Source organism: Pseudonaja textilis, unplaced genomic scaffold, assembly GCF_049901715.1.
Source record: "Pseudonaja textilis isolate UNSWEBS1 unplaced genomic scaffold, rPseTex1.2 PTEXSCF23, whole genome shotgun sequence".
NCBI lineage: Eukaryota > Metazoa > Chordata > Lepidosauria > Squamata > Elapidae > Pseudonaja > Pseudonaja textilis.
The window spans coordinates 35,754-50,895 of NW_028262868.1; the positions used below are offsets into that span (position 1 = coordinate 35,754).

A 15,142-nucleotide genomic window follows, 5' to 3' on the forward strand; every position below is an offset into this window, starting at 1 on the left:
GGTGCAGCCCGCAGCCAGCTCGAAGGGCCGAAGAGAGACGCCCCCCCCCCTCCGGAACCCATCGTCCCCGGGCCGGCGCAGGAGCCCGGACCTTTCCCGCGTGTGACACCTGGCACCATAGAGCTTGGGAAGGCGGGAGCGGCCTGCTGGCGGAAGGGCGCATGCGCCCGGCCGCGCCATCAGCGGGACGCCGCCATGACCTCCGCCTCCACCAAGGTACCCGGGGCGAGGGCGCCTCTGAGAGCGTGCAGAGCGCGGTCCCCGCGCTGAGCCGCCTTTTTTTTTTGCCCCCGACCCGCAGGTGGGCGAGATCTTCTCCGCGGCCGGCGCCGCTTTCACCAAGCTGGGCGAACTGACCATGCAGCTGCACCCGGTGGCGGATTCCTCCCCGGCCGGGTGAGTTGCGGGGCGGGGGAGGATCGGGTCTCCCCGGGGCGGCGCTGACTGTCCGCCTCCCGGCAGGGCCAAGTGGACGGACGCCGAGATCGCCCTCCTGCGGGCTTCCGTGCAGCGCTTCGGCGACGACCTGCACCGCATCAGCGCCCTCATCAAGGACCGGACCGTGTAAGCGCCGCCCCCGCTTCCCCTCCCCCCTCCCGGTCCCCCTCCCCCTCCTCCCGGTGACCGGAGCCCCTCCCTCTCCTCCCCCCATTCTTCTCTTGCAGGGCTCAGCTGAAGGCGGCCGCCAAGCGCAAAGCCTACGAGGACGCCGGGCTGCCTCCGCCGCCGCCGCCTCCCGCCACCGACTCCCGAAGAAGCCCGCCGGTCGGAAGCCGCCACCGGTCCCGCCCGCCGGTCCGGAGCCTCCCGCCGGCAAGAAGCCCCGGTCGGACTTGACCCTCAGCGCCCTGAACGAAGCCGACGCGGCCCGGGAGGAGGGCGGCGGCGCCACCGGCCGCCAAGAAGCTCAGCTTTGACCAGGGTAGGGATCGCGGGGGGTTCCCCGTTGCTTTGGGCCCGGGGCTCCCCCGGTAAGAAGCCCGGTCGGACTTGACCGTGAGCGCCCTGAATGAGGCCGACGCGGCCCAGGAGGAGGAAGGTGAAGCGGCGCCACCGGCCGCCAAGAGGCTCAGCTTTGACCAGGGTAGGGATGCTCCCGGCCCGGGCTCCCGTAAGAAGCCACGGTCGGACTTGACCGTGAGCGCCTTGCTCCCCGGCCCGGGCTCCCGTAGAAGCCCGGTCGGACTTGACCGTGAGCCCTGAACGGCGACGCGGCCCGGGAGGAGGAGGAGGGTGAGGCGGCACCACCAGCCGCCAAGAGGCTCAGCTTGACCAGGGTAGGGATCGCGGGAGGGTTCCCCGCTCTCTCTCTCTCTCTCTCTCCCCCGTTCTTTCTCTCTCTCTTGCAGACAGCCTGAACCTGGAGCCCGGATGCTTCCTGACGCCCGGCGGAGCCGACCTGCCGCTGCTTTCCCGCTGAAACCGGATGTCCCCTCCCCCTCTTGCCGTCACCACCACCATCACCCCCCCGTGCAGGACCTGGCTGCGGGGGCCCCCTCCCCACTGCCCACCAGGCGGTCTGTGCCTCTCCTCGTCCCCTGCCCCCTGAAGTCCAATAAAGGCTGCTGTGCTCTGGTTTGGCTCGCTGGGTGTGTTTTTGGGGTGAGGGAGGGGTGGGTGGGATGCCCCCCCCTCCTCCAGAGCGGCGACAGGGCCCCCCCTCACTGCAGCAGCACAAGGAACACTGGCCGCCAGCAGTCGCGGTGCCAGTGTTGCGGTGCTGCTAGAGCTGGGTTGGCAGAGTGGGTTTGGGGGTGCGGTGGGGACCCCTCCCTCCCCCCGAGGTGAGTCCTGGTTCCAGGCGGGGGACGGGAGGGGGGTGGCTGGCCTCTGCCCGGCTGCCGGTCGAAGAAGGCGGCGTCCTGGCCGCTCGCGTTAGCACCACAAAATGGGTTGTGGGTTCCGGATTGGCAACAAACCATGTTGTGCTGCTGCCGCGGACGGCCAGCATCCGTGTGGCTCGGAACGGATTTTTGGGGTGTGTGTGTGTGTGTGTGTGACACAGGAAGCAAGAAGACCACCGACTCGCCCTTCCTCGCATCTGTCAGACTTCCCATCAGCCCTCAGGGCGGAGAAAAGCGGGGTGACCGCAGGCACAGGGGGGAGGTTGAACCTCTTACCCCCAATTTCCCGGGATCTGTCAGCCAGGGTGGGGGAGACCCCAGTTTCCACCCCGCCACCCCTGAACTTGAGGGATGGGGGCGGGGTGGGCGGGAGGGCAGGCGGGGGGAGGGGGATAGCAGCACCAGCTGGTCCAAACGGGGGACGGGGGTGTGTCCAAGTGGGCCCTAAGAACCACCACCACCCCCCAAAAAAATAAATGACGCGGCCCACTTTTTGCTGAGCGGAAAACGAAGACGGACAACGCCTAAAGCTGGTTTGGACTGGACCCCCCTCCGCCCCGCAGCACATGCAGCGCGCACACACACACACACACACACACACAGAGCGTAAGGGCCTCCTTGCCTGGCCAGCTTGCAGCCGCGGACTCCAGGGAGCAGACATGCTCCGGCCTGGTGCCCCCTCACCCAGGGCTTCGCGCCCCCTCCCCAAATGCACCGGGGTGGGGGGTGAGGAAGCATCAGGCATTCTGCAGAAGAGGTCAAGTCAGCACCCAAGACCTGCCTTCCCCCCTTGCCCCCCCCAGGCCTACAATGGTCCAGGACTTGGCTGCTCCTGACGGGTGGGGCCGGCCCGCCTGCACTATCGCCACGTCCGTAGGCCGTAGGGAAGGACTTTCCTTCTCTCTCCCCCCTCCCCACCCCACGGGCCTCCCCAGGTGAGATTGGCAGCCGTGGGCCTCACTTGGGTCCTCTCCTGTCACCCCCGGGGAAGGAAGAACAGCGCAGGGGGAGGGGGTTCTCAGCAGGGGAGGGGTGACAGATAGTCAGCCCGCCATCTGCTAAGTCGGAAGATTTGGGAGGGAGGCTCTGGAACACCCCTTTATGGGGCAGGGAGCATTCAGACCCAAAAATAGGACCCGGGGTGTCAATCGGCCGGGCGGGAAAAAAAAATATCTGGGCGGCCTCCGCCATCTTGCCTCCCGAGTCCCCCCTCGGTGGTCCCACTTCTGCAACCGTCTGTGGGGACCTTGCTGCCCCCTCCCCACCCCGCCGCCTTGAAGTGGGGCGATGGTATCAGTTGCCACCAAGTTTGGGGCGATCTTGGGGTGGCTCTTAAAAACAAGAAAAATCTGGAAACCGGGGCGGGGTGGAGGGGGGCCCTGCTTTCCCAGGCGGTGGAACAAAGCCCCTCCCCAAGGCAAGAGAGGAGTTCTGGGGAGGGAGACCGATTTGGGTGGGGGGACACCCCGTAAACACATGGGATGGGATGGGGAGGGGCTGGAGGGGCTGAGGTCTCCACCGGTCCGGGGCCTGACCTCTCTGGTCCTCTCGCAGCCCCCATTTCAAATCGGGGGGCTCCTTGGCAGGGTGGGAGCCCGTCATTCGGCAGCCCGGCCCTGTGTGACACCCCCCTCCTCCCCCCACCGGGGCCTGGTCCCTGGAAGAAGGGTGGGTGGGGGTCCTCGGAAACGTCCAACGCTCCTGCACAGGGGGAGGGGAAAAACGTGCCTTCCGTGGGGTTGTGGGGTGGCGTGGGGAACTGAGGAGAGCCTCACCTGCCAGCTTCCTCCCGAAATCCAGCCTGGCTTTGCTTTGGTCCCCCTTCCTCGCTCAGGGCGCGATTCGGCCGTTGTTGCAGGGCTGCTTCCACCCACCCCGGTGGACTCCCTCTGGTGGGGGGGGGGAACATTATGGCAATTTGGGGGGCGCGCCTCCGAGGGACCCCCATTTTTGGACTGGCAAACGCTTGACTAGGGCCTGCTAGCAGCCAGGGTGTCGTTCTGGGCACCGAGCCGAGAGCCCTGCCTGCCTCTGGCCTAGCAGTCTCTTCTGAGGCAGAGACCCGCCACCCCCCACCCCTGTGCACCCCCACACCCCGACTTACCTGCTCTGAAGACCCCGCCGCCCCCCCTCGGGGGGATCAGGGATCCTGGGTCCCAGAAGTCTTAAGTTTAGCCCTGACAAAAATATCTTGCAGCCACCGCACAAGCCAAGCCAAGCCTGGGGTGTGCCCTACCGCCCCCTCTCTCCAATCTTGGCATTCGGTTCTCTCTGGATCCACGGGGGAGACCCTCACCGCCCCCAAAATAGGATCATCTCCCCTTCTTGCTCCAACTAATTTGGGAGGTCCTTGCACTTCGCTCCAAAGATTCGTCCCCCGTTTTTCAGGGAATCCAGAATTGGGAGCCCCCCAAAAATAAGGAAAATCAGAGGGTGACCCCCTGTGTGTGTTCCCCCCCCCAGAGCTGCCAGCCCCTTCCGTGCTGCGTTTGGGGAAGGCAACGAGAAAGAGAGAGAGAGAGAAAGGGGAAAAAAACAGGGCAAGTGAGAAAAGACTGGCCCTTTTTCCCCCGGCGCAACTTTCTACACTTGAATAAACCCCTTTGGGGTGCTGGGAAAAATCTGTCAAAAATTCAGAAAGGAGGCCAGGCCCCCCTGGAAGTGTGTGAAATTTGGTACCGATCCGGACTTCGGTTCCCCAGAAAAAAATCCCGAGCTTTTGAACCGCTCTCGCTCGGCTGGGCTCTCCCGCCGGCCTGAATGGCTGAGTTTGTCGCCGTGCCAACTTGGTGCGACTGGCTTGGCAGTCCCCCACAGCGTTTCCAACGGTCGCTCGGTCTCGGCCTGGGCAGGGGTCACACACACCCCTCACCCCCGTGGGCCTGGAGGACCCCACCCCACCACCCCACCCCTGGTCCCCATCTGGGGAAAGCACTGGCTGGCTCTTTCTTAACATACAAGGCCGTGGCGGTGTTGAAACGTGTGGTTGTGTGTGTGTGTTTCTCTGTGTGTGTGTGCACCCGTGTGCGCTGGTTCCGTCACGAATCTGCCGACGGGGGAATGGGAGCCCATTTTACCCGCCCCCTGCACGGCGACCCCAGATCCCAGCTCTGGACAAGGCAGCCTCATGGGACAGGGAATCCCCGCCCCCGTCCTCAGTCAACCCCTCCCCGGATGAGCCCCGTTCCTGCCCCCCGCCTCTCCCAGTAGCAGGGAAGGGTCAGAGGGCAGCCAAGGGGGCTTGGCTGCAAGCCCCAATTGCAACAGCCACGGGGGGCTCCACCGGGGGGCAGGCTGCCCCCCCACAGGAGAGGCTAAGAGGGCCTCTCTCCTCCTCCCCCAGACTCGTAGATTCAGGGGCTCTGTGGGAAGGATTTTTTTTGGGGGGGAGAAGGCAGGAAAGGCCAATATGGTGGCGGGGAGGAAATGGGGGTGGGTTGGTAACCCTGTCTGCACGGCTCCCGGAAACCCCCACCTTCCTGGGGGCCAAGGTGGGGGCTGAGGGAGGGCGTGTCCAGGGTCATCTAGTCCACCCCCACACACTATGGGTGACCAGAAGGGAGCCGTTACTGGTCTTTCACCGAGGGAGGGGGGCAGACTGACTATCCCAAGACACAAAGCGGATCTTTGAACAGGGACAATACAAAGAATCCTGCCGATTGCGCACACACACACACACACACACACACACACACACGCGCTCCCCAGGTACAGTTCCCCCGCAATCTGTTGGGCCTTTGCAATGGGCCAGGTTCGTTCCAACCCCCCACCCCCCACCCCATGAGGTGGGCCAAGGGCTCCCTAATAGCCCCTTTTTTCCTCTGGACCCTCCACCGAAGTGGGGAGGGGGCTCCTTTCCGCAGGGGGAGGGAGGGAAGTGGGGAGGGGCTCTCCTTTCCCGCAGGGGGAGGGAGGGAAGTGGGGAGGGGGCTCCTTTCCCGCAGGGGGAGGGAGAGAAGTGGGGAGGGGCTCTCCTATCCCGCAGGGGAGGGAGGGAAGTGGGGAGGGGGCTCCTTTCCCCAGGGGGAGGGAGGGAAGTGGGGAGGGGGCTCCTTTCCCGCAGGGGGAGGGAGAGAAGTGGGAGGGGGCTCTCCTTTCCCGCAGGGGAGGGAGGGAAGTGGGGAGGGGCTCTCCTTTCCCGCAGGGGGAGGGAGGAAGTGGGGAGGGGCTCCTTTCCCGCAGGGGGAGGGAGAGAAGTGGGGAGGGGCTCTCCTATCCCGCAGGGGGAGGGAGGGAAGTGGGGAGGGGGCTCCTTTCCCCAGGGGGAGGGAGGGAAGTGGGGAGGGGGCTCCTTTCCGCAGGGGGAGGGAGAGAAGTGGGGGGGGCTTCTTTCCCGCAGGGGGAGGGAAGTGGGGAGGGGGCCTCTTTCCCGCAGGGGAGGGAGGGAAGTGGGGAGGGGGCTCCTTTCCGCAGGGGGAGGGAGAGAAGTGGGGGGGGCTCCTTTCCCGCAGGGGATCGAGGGAAGTGGGGAGGGGGCCTCTTTCCCGCAGGGGGAGGGAAGGAAGTGGGGAGGGGGCTCCTTTCCCGCAGGGGGAGGGAGGGAAGTGGGGAGGGGGCCTCTTTCCGCAGGGGGAGGGAGGGAAGTGGGGAGTGGGGGCTCCTTTCCCGCAGGGGAGGGAGAGAAGTGGGGAGGGGGCTCCTTTCCCGCAGGGGGAGGGAGGGAAGTGGGGAGGGGGCCTCTTTCCTGCAGGGGGAGGAGGGAAGTGGCCAAGGGGCGCTTGGGGACCCCGTCCCTCCCCAGCCAGGAAGCTTGGCTGGCATTTTCTTAACATGGGGGAGGGGCTTCTCCAACCCTCCCCCGCCCCTCCCTCTTTTTGCGAGTGTTTATAGGCGGGGAGCCACACTAAGCCCCGCACCCCCGCGCCCCCTCCTCCCCAAGACTTCGGGGCAGGGAGGCGAGGGAAGCCCCGCCCCTTCTCGGAGCTCCCCCACGGGGGCTCCGCCCGGCGCTCCGGCCTCAGGATCTTGGAGCGCCAAATGGGGTCTTGGGCGCGGCAGAAGGTGGCGCAGCAGTTCCCGAGAGCGGCCGGAGAAGGACGGGGATTCGCACCCAAGGCTCCGGAGTGTGGAGGGGGGAGGAGGACTTTGCGCTTCACCTGCAGCCGCTCTTCTCCCCCCTTGCAAACCCAGGTGTGTGGGGGAGGAGTCAGTCACCCGCTTCCCCTCCCTCCGCCAGCCCTACATCGGTCAGTCCCCGTGGGGAAGGATGCGCGCCCCCGCCTCCCGCCCAGGAAGGAGCCCCCGGCACCCGCAAGACCCCCCGCAGGCCCTGGTTTGACCCCACAGGCCCCTCCCTCTCACCTCCCCTCCCCTCCAGCGCAACCAGGCAGAGAGAGAGAGAGACCAGCGCTCGGGATCCAGAACTTTATTTTTGGGTGGGGGGCAAAACACAGGGGTCCGCGAGCGTCGGCCAGGCATGCGGGGAGGGTCCCGATCGTCCGCCGGGAGGGGAGGGAGAGCCGCGCTTAGCCCCGGGCGAGACGGCGTCTGCGATCGGCGCGGGGGGATCGACTGGAAGAAAGCAGAGGAAGGGGGAGGGGATTCGCCGGCTTTTATATACAGTTCAAATATAGATATAGACGATAGATTTCTTCTTTTCAATAAATATTATTTACAAAAGCCCTGCTGGGGGGCGGGGCTGGTTGGACAGGGGGAGGGCGGGGGGGTGTTTGGGGGGTCGGCCTCCCCAAGGTGCAGTAGATCAACTTGCTGCTGGGGGGCGGGGGACGGCTGGCGCTGGGCTCCTCCCCGGCTCCTCGTCGTGGGAGGGGAGGGGGCGTCGTGGGGGGGGCGATACCAGCTCCTCCCATCACAGCTCCGAGCACCGGTCTTGCTTGTTGTAGTGGTCAAACTGGTTCTTCCAATGCATCATGTAGGCGCTCCAGAGGTGGAACTCCAGTTTCCACTGGCGCTCCGCTTCCTCAATGTTGTCTGGGGGAAGGGAGGGGGAGAGGCAGCAGAGAGAAAAAGGGGGAGGGGAGACACGAATATCCAGGGACACAGGGGGGAGCAGGGAGAGAAGGGTTAAGGGGAGGCCATCGAGTGAGGAGGGGGTCGGCAGGCGGAAGGGCCCGGTGGAAGACCCCCTCTGGAGTGGGGGGCATTCTGCTTTGGGGAGGAGGAAATGGGGAGGGGGAGCTAAAAGGCATCACCATTGTTTTCTCTTCTGGCTGGGAGACGCGGATCAGTCCCCGTGTCCCCCGTCCGTCCGTCCCCCGTCCCCCTGGTTCCTCCAGCCCAGCCAGGAAGGGGCTTATGGGTCGTTTCCCAGCTGAGAAGAATGGGCTGCACCCCCATGCCCCGGTTCAGCAGGTATCCGGCCCGAACCGCCACGGGGGCCCAGAACCATCAGCCGGTTTGCCGGAGGGGCCGGGAGACGCCCTCGGGAAAACGCCAGGGGAGCCGCGGCTGCTCCTTGCGGGGAGCAAGGCCGCCGGCAGGGGGCGGCAGCCTCCCCTTCTTCTCCTCCTCTTCCCAGAGCTGGGAGTCCAGCCCCTCCCCACTCTCTCCACCCACCCACCCACCCTGACTGGAATCTCCCCCACCCCACCCCCGTCCCCTGGGAAGGGGTCCCAAGGCCGGCTGAAACCTTGCCACCCTCCAGAGCTTTGAAGGAACCTCATCGGAGAGGGGGTGGGTGTCTGGGGGCTGACTCACACCCCACCCCGCTTTGCCCTCTCCCACCTCCCTCGCTGCCCAATGTCCTTGCAAAAACCCCTCCCCTCCATCCCAAAGGCCCTGGCTACATCCGGAAAGCCGGTGCTCCGGTGCTTTGCGGAGCCGCCGCAGGGAAAACTCCCTACACAAGAGGGTCCCCAAAGTCTTTTTAGAGCAAGACTGGGTCTTTCCCAGGTAGGTGGAAATGCCAGGGTGGGGGGCGGTTCAGATACTCTGGGTCCCAGGACCCCCCCACCCCTTCCTGCCCCTCCAGGACTCTGCCTGGCACCGGTGCCCTGAGCAGCTGCGGCGAGTTTTCCTCTCACCCCCTAACCGCCACTGGGCTCCCTTTCCTGGCAGCACCACTTCCTGCCACCCGCCCCAGACTTGCGGGGTGGGGGGGCCGTTCAGGACATGAGGAGAGAGAGGAGGCAGCGGTGTAAATGCTGCAAAACCTACAAGGGAGAAGAGAAGGAAGGGTGCAAGCCAGCCCTCCTCTCTCCCCTGCCCCTACGGGCTGTGTGTGTGTGTGTGTGTGTGTGTGGAGTGGGTGAGGCCAATTGCTGGCCTGAGCAACTCAAAGGATGCTCAGCGGAGGGAAACCAACAACGGCGGCGTCTTGACCCAAGGCGGGGGGCAGTTTGCGGGGGGCAGAAGAGGCCACCCAGCCTGAAGAAGGGAGGGGCCGCCAAGGCCGGTCAGTGGAGGACCATGACCGGCCAGAGGAAGGCGGGAGGAGCCTCTCTCCCCACCTCCGGCTAGGCTGGACGCGGCCTTCCTCCCCGTCCCCGGCACCCGTCCCTCCACAGCCCTTCCCCCCCCTTCCGGGGGGCTCACCTGTGGCGTTGAGCAGTTTGGGGAGGAAGTGGTTCCAGAAGGCGCAGATCTGGGCCCGCAGACTGGGTTGGGGGGGCCAGCGGCTGGGTGTTGAGCTGGACGTACTGCGGCCGGGAGGCGGTGTAGGTGGGCCAGGCCCCGTTCTTATCGGCGGGGTCGGTGGGGTTCCTTGGGACGAGAGAGAAAGGGGGACCGGCGATTGACAAGGCCGGCCTCCCGGCTGCCCTTCAGCCCCGTGCGGGGCGCCCCGATCGTACTTCCCCTTCTCCCCAGGCCAGATCCCCCAAATCCAGCTCCACCCCAGAACTTCCCTCTGGCCCTGCCCCCATTTCGGTCTCCAAGTTAGAACCAGAGGTCCCGTAGAAGGAGGCCTCCTGCCTAAGCAGAGGGTTGGGCTAGAAGACCTTCAGGGTCTCTCTTCTGACGCGCGTCATCACGCAGCTGTGTGCAGGGACAAGCCTTCCCAGGAGGTCTCCCCATTTAGAAGTCCCCTTTCCTGGTGCAGCTGCCAACCCAAGTTGGCCTCTCGCCCGTCTCTCGTTTGTGTTGGAGGCCTGAAGACCTGGACACTCGTTTTCTTGCCGTCAACGGTCAAGTTCTCCTTTTACAAGACGGCGTTCCGTGCCTGCCGGGTCTCCCGCTTCCCTCCGCGTCCTCCAACTTTCCATCTCGCCCCCTCCCCTTCCTTGATCCAGGCCCCCTGGCTGCTCCCCCTCCCCAGTTCAGTCCCCTCTGGTTACCTTCCCCCTTCCTTGACCAGCACCCCCGGCCCCCTCCAGTTACCCTGTCCGGGCAAAGTTGACCCAGTAGCGCATCATCCTGCGGCTTAGCTCCTTCTCTTGGGGCGTGTAGTTCAGGCTGTCGTTGAGGGGCAACCCAAAGACAAACTCGATCTCGTAGCCGTGGGGACCCCATCCAGGGAGGCCAGAGCAGGTTGGAGGCCCGGTGGTCGAACAGGTAGGCGTACACCTTGTTGTTGCGCTTGGCGTAGTCATTGGCGAACTGCACGACGGGGCAGATGATGTTGTGGTCCCCCACGATGTCGTCCAGGGCCTCCCGGTTCTTCTCCCGTTGTCCTGGTCCTGCCAGTCGGTGTACTGCAGCACCACGGCCTCGGTGGCGATGTCGTTGGCGTGAGGCACGCCCATCCGCACCCCTTCCAAGAAGTCGGCCTGGCTGATGAGGCTCTCGTTGTCCTTGCTGAAGCCCGGCAGCCCGTAGATCAGAAAATAGGAGCCCTCGTCCTTCACCACGCCCAGCAACACCTGGGTGTCCTTAAAGTTGCCCGAACTCAGCATGGCCTCCGGGGTGTCCGGAAAGAAGTTCCCGTCAATGACCGGGACGAAGGGGAAGCGGAAAACGCTCTTGTACGGCAGGACGGACCACTCCTCGTCGATCAGCTCCTGTGGGCTTTTCGAGCGCAAACAACTGACCAGCTCGGAATCGTTGTTGAAGTGGCAGCCCAGTTGTTTTCCCAGAAGGGCCGCCCGGCGCCGGCTTTCGGCAGGCGTGACGGTGGCCCACGGTGCGTTGGGGCCGCCGCTCTGCAGAATGGCCCGCTGGAAGAGGCCGCGGCTCTGGGTGGAAAGGAGGTGCATGCCCACCGAGGCGGCCCCGGCACTCTCCCCAAAGATGGTGACCGCGCTGGGGTTGCCTCCAAAATAATGGATGTTGTTCTGGACCCACTGCAGGGCCAAGCGCTGGTCCAGCAGCCCCATGTTCCCCGGCGCCTCCGGACTGCCCGGGAGGCCCAAAAAGCCAAAGGTCCCCACGCGGTAGCTGAGGGAGACCAGGATGACGTTCTGTGTGTAGGTCAGGAAGCGGCCGTCGTAGACGTCAAGGGAGGCCGCGCCGCTGTAGAAGCCGCCTCCGTAGATCCAGACCAGGACGGGGGCATCTCTGGGGCGCGGGGAGGGCACCCAGATGTTGAGGTAGAGGCAGTCCTCGCTCATGCCCCGGTTGGGGTTCCACATCTCCGTGCCGTGAAAACCTGGGTAGCTGTTGTCCACCATCTGGTAACAGGCGTGCCGATAGGAAGTAGCGTCCAGGACGTGCTGCCAGGGTTTGACCGGCTCGGGGCGCAGGAAGCGCATCCTGCCCACGGGAGGCTCCGCAAAGGGGATGCCCAGGAAGGCCGAGACGTGGCCGTCGAGAACCGGCAGGCTCAGTCCACGCACCCAGCCCATCTGGGTGGAGACTTTCAGCTCGCTTGCCCGGCCGGGCAAGACCGCTACGGACGACAGGATGCAAAGGAGAAGCTGGAACCACCAAGGCCACGGCGCGGGCATCTTGCCAGGCTGGTAGGAGGGCATCTGTGTGTGGGGGGAGGGGAGGAGGGGGGCAAAGTGAGAAATGCAGCTCTGGGCCACCTGATAAAGACCCTTCCGTCGCCTATCAGCTCGGCCCAAGCCTGCGACTGAGCCCATCAGATCCAGGCAGATAGCAGCGGCTGTGGGAGGAGGAGCCAGGAGCGGCCTCCTCCCCACCCCCCCCAAGAGGGACTGACTGTTAAGGTGGGGGGAGCTGAGCCAGGCTGCTGAGAGCGTCACAAAGCGGCTTTCCTAAAAGGAGTATTGAACGCCCCCCCCTTCCCAACGGGGCCAGTTCATTGGCCCACCCATCCTCAGCCTTTGTCGTTGAAGCGGGAAGGAGTGATAAGGTAGCCCCAGTTTACGGAGCCCCGTCCCCCCCGTTGTGTGCTGATCGACGGTTGGTTCTTCCTATATCGAAGACGTCCCGTTCCCTAGCAGGTAGGGGCTGGTCCCAGGTGCGTGGCCCTGGTCCCATGGTGCTAAGGCCCCGGGAGGGCCTGGCCGTGGAGGGGATGGACGGAGGAAGAGGGAAGGCCGGTGATCGGGCGGGGTGCGTGTGGTGCGCGTGTGTGTCTCAGCCCACGGCGGAGTCTTTAGCCAAAGCGTGTCGCTCTCCGTCCACGGAAGGTGGGCGGGCTGCGTGTGGCTCTTGGTGCGTTGCCAGGGTTGACGCCGCCTGGGAGGAAGGCTGCCCAGAAGCTTCTAGAAGGGCTCCGCCTCCCAAGCTTGGGGGGATGGGGGGGTGGGGGGCTGTTTGGAAGGAATCCGTCTCTTTGCCAGGGAAAGGTTACCTGTCCACCCCTTCTGGCGTGACTTTTGGGGGCAATGGAGGGTGTGTACGTGCGTGTGTGCGTGTGTGTTGTCACATGCTAAACGGCCTACCTGTATCTCTGCGGACCTATTCTCTCACGTCATCCGGGCCGTCTCCAACCTGGTCGATGGTGTCCCTCGCTGGCTCTTGGGGCACAGACACTCCCCCCCCCAAAAGGACTGGATCGGGGGGCCCCCATTTGGGTGGGGAGTGGGCACAGGATGCTTCTTCCCCCTTCTGTCCCAGGAGCCTCTGCTTCCCTGGGACACTTGAACCCTTTCCTCTGCCAGCAGGCTGTGGGAGGGGACTGGCTTTGGGGTGCTGTGGTGGGGAGGGCGCCCCCCCACTCTTGGGGTTGGTGGAAGGGCTGGGTGGGGCCTCCGCAGAGACCGGGGGGAGGGGAGAAAATGGCTTCAGAAAGTTCCCCCTGCACCACCGCCAGGGATCCACCCTCCGGCTCCGCAGGGGAGTTTTTGTGGGTCTCAGAAGGGGGAGGGGAGAGGCATGTTTTACCTCCCCCTCCCCCGAGAATCAAAGCAGGCCTTGTGGAGTCAGCCTACCCAAACGGCGGAGCGCGTTTCCGTAGACAGGCGGGGGGTCCCTTCCGCGTCTTCGTCCGCGGGCCTCTCTCTAGACGTCCTCGGTTGCCGGAGCCCTGGAAAAGGGGGCATGGGAACCGGTGGAGAGAGCGCCCCCCCCACCTTGCCCCCCCGCACCCCAAAGGTTGCTTGCAAAGAATGCTCCACACCGGTTGAGCTACGGCCTCTTTTAGCCTGGGAGTCCCGGACAAAGGCGGTTGGCGAGGCCAGGAAGCGGGACTGCTGTGGGGAGGGGCTTCTCCGCGGTGTGAGGTGGGGGAGGTGGGGGGGCTTTTTTGGCTGCCGCTGGACAGGATCAGAGTGAACAGGATCACCCCCCCCCCGCCCGCCTGAAGGATCGGTCCAAAGCTGCATTTCTAGCCGGAACCGCTGGGGTGACGGGGAGAGAATTCCCGCCTGCCGTAGGATACTGGGAAGGGCGGATGCAGCCAGGGGTGTTTTTGGGGGGGCGGCTAAGCCATCTTCCAGGTAGAGTTTTGCACTGCCTGGGGTCAAGGGGTTCGGGGGGACGAGGGGGGTTGGATTCCCGCAGGGAGCAGGGTTGTAGTAGGTAGCTGGAAGCTCGAAGCACCGTTAGCGCCAACTCCCTCCCACCGCTCATCCCGGGGGGGGGGTGGGCTTCGCTTGGGTCTGGCTCCTTTCGGGCTGAGGGAGGACAGGAGACCTCCAAGCAGAGTGGGGGGGGTGTTTGGACCCCTCCCTCCTCACTTCCTCTCTGTAGGCCCCTTGCCCGGCAGCTGTTGGGCTATTTAAAGAACTCGGGTCAGAAATAAACCGGGCCTGGGTGAGGGGGCCAGTAAGTGAGACAAAACGTGTGTGTGTGTGTGTGTGTGTGGTGTGTGTGTGTGTGTGTGTGTGTGTGTGTAGTGGGCCTCCCAGCAGGTGCCAAGGGAAGTGCCCCCCCTCTTGGCCCGGCACTGTCTTTCAAAGGAGAGAGAGAGAGACGGGGGTCCCCCCTTTGAGGCCTCGGACATCCGCCCAGGATGGGGGGTCAAAGTAGACGCTTCTCAGGCAAGGGGGGGAGGGGGAAGGGGGGGTAGCAGCTGTTGCCTCCCCCCCCCCACAGCGAGGCTAGGCAGGGAAAAGGCTCCAGCAGCGCCAGCATCCTTGCTGTCATCACGGATCGGTCAGGAGAGGAATCCCCTCCCTCCTTTCTTCCCTCCCTTCCTCCCCATGGATTAGCAGCTGAAAACTGAGCCGGACACCTGAGCGTGTTTGTCTCCTGGGCTGGCAGCACCACAAGGAAGGGGCTGGCTTTGACCCGTGGCAGCTTGGCTACCTCCTGCCCCACAGTCCCGCCACCCAAACCCTGCCTTGGCCCTAGGAAGGGCCCCTCCCGTGGGCAGCCTCCCCTCCTACGCGCCTCGATCTCGGGTGGCCAAAGTCCTCCGCAGAGGCCGGCCTGGCTGCAAGGGGAAGGGAGGAGCCCAGACGGTGGTGGGGAGTGGGGAGGGGGTTTGTTGTCTCCACGGGGACCCTCCGTTAGCCTCCCGGGGGGATTACCGCGACAGGTGCCTGCGCTCCGCAGGTGACGGGCCCGCGGGCCGGTCTTGGCGGGCGCCCGTCCTCGCTCAGGCCAACCCGTCAGGGATGGGAGCGGGCAGGTCGGCGAGGGAAGGACGACGGAGCGCGACTGGAGAGCGCGGCTCTGGAGCGAAGCCCTCCAATGTGGGGGCAGGCCGGGCCTCGTGACCGGTGGCCCTTTGGTGTGGAGACATGGCAGCTGCCGTTTGAGCCACATCAGCCAAGGAGGCCCCGCCCAGCCACCCAGGACACGCACATGGGGCTCAAAGGGGCGCCTCTCCCTTCTCTTGGGTGGCTGCTGAGAGTCCCAGCCCCCCACCACCTCCACCCAGGGGCCGTCACAAGCCACAGGTCTGACTTGCTTCCCCCCCTTGCAGTCTTTTGGGGCAGAGAGGGTGTGTCGAGAGCACACACAGCCCGTCCCTCCTTCGCAGAAGCTGAAGACGTGGCCGCCTGTGCTTGGGGCAGGAGGGAGGCTCACCCCCACCCACCCCCGCCCAAGGGAGGGGTGGGGGCAGTTGAGGAAGGAGAGGCGGGGCGGGGTGGGGGCTTCAGTTT

The 15,142-nt window shown here is 65.2% G+C and overlaps 2 protein-coding genes across 2 annotated transcripts; one reads left to right on the forward strand and one right to left on the reverse strand.

Annotated features, from left to right (window-relative positions):
• Positions 1–97: 97 nt before the first annotated feature.
• On the forward strand, positions 98–1,550 carry BACC1 (BPTF associated chromatin complex component 1). Its single transcript, XM_087919000.1, is given in 7 exon segments — positions 98–216; positions 302–396; positions 463–564; positions 666–745; positions 748–887; positions 1,030–1,084; positions 1,350–1,550. Coding segments are annotated over 7 exon segments (564 nt in total). The 5' UTR covers positions 98–195; the 3' UTR covers positions 1,421–1,550.
• A 6,063-nt stretch (positions 1,551–7,613) lies between these two features.
• On the reverse strand, positions 7,614–14,778 carry ACHE (acetylcholinesterase (Yt blood group)). Its single transcript, XM_087919028.1, is given in 8 exon segments — positions 7,614–7,775; positions 9,339–9,411; positions 9,413–9,506; positions 10,122–10,247; positions 10,249–10,405; positions 10,408–11,650; positions 13,022–13,116; positions 14,564–14,778. Coding segments are annotated over 6 exon segments (1,815 nt in total). The 5' UTR covers positions 13,022–13,116; positions 14,564–14,778; the 3' UTR covers positions 7,614–7,653.
• Positions 14,779–15,142: the final 364 nt, after the last annotated feature.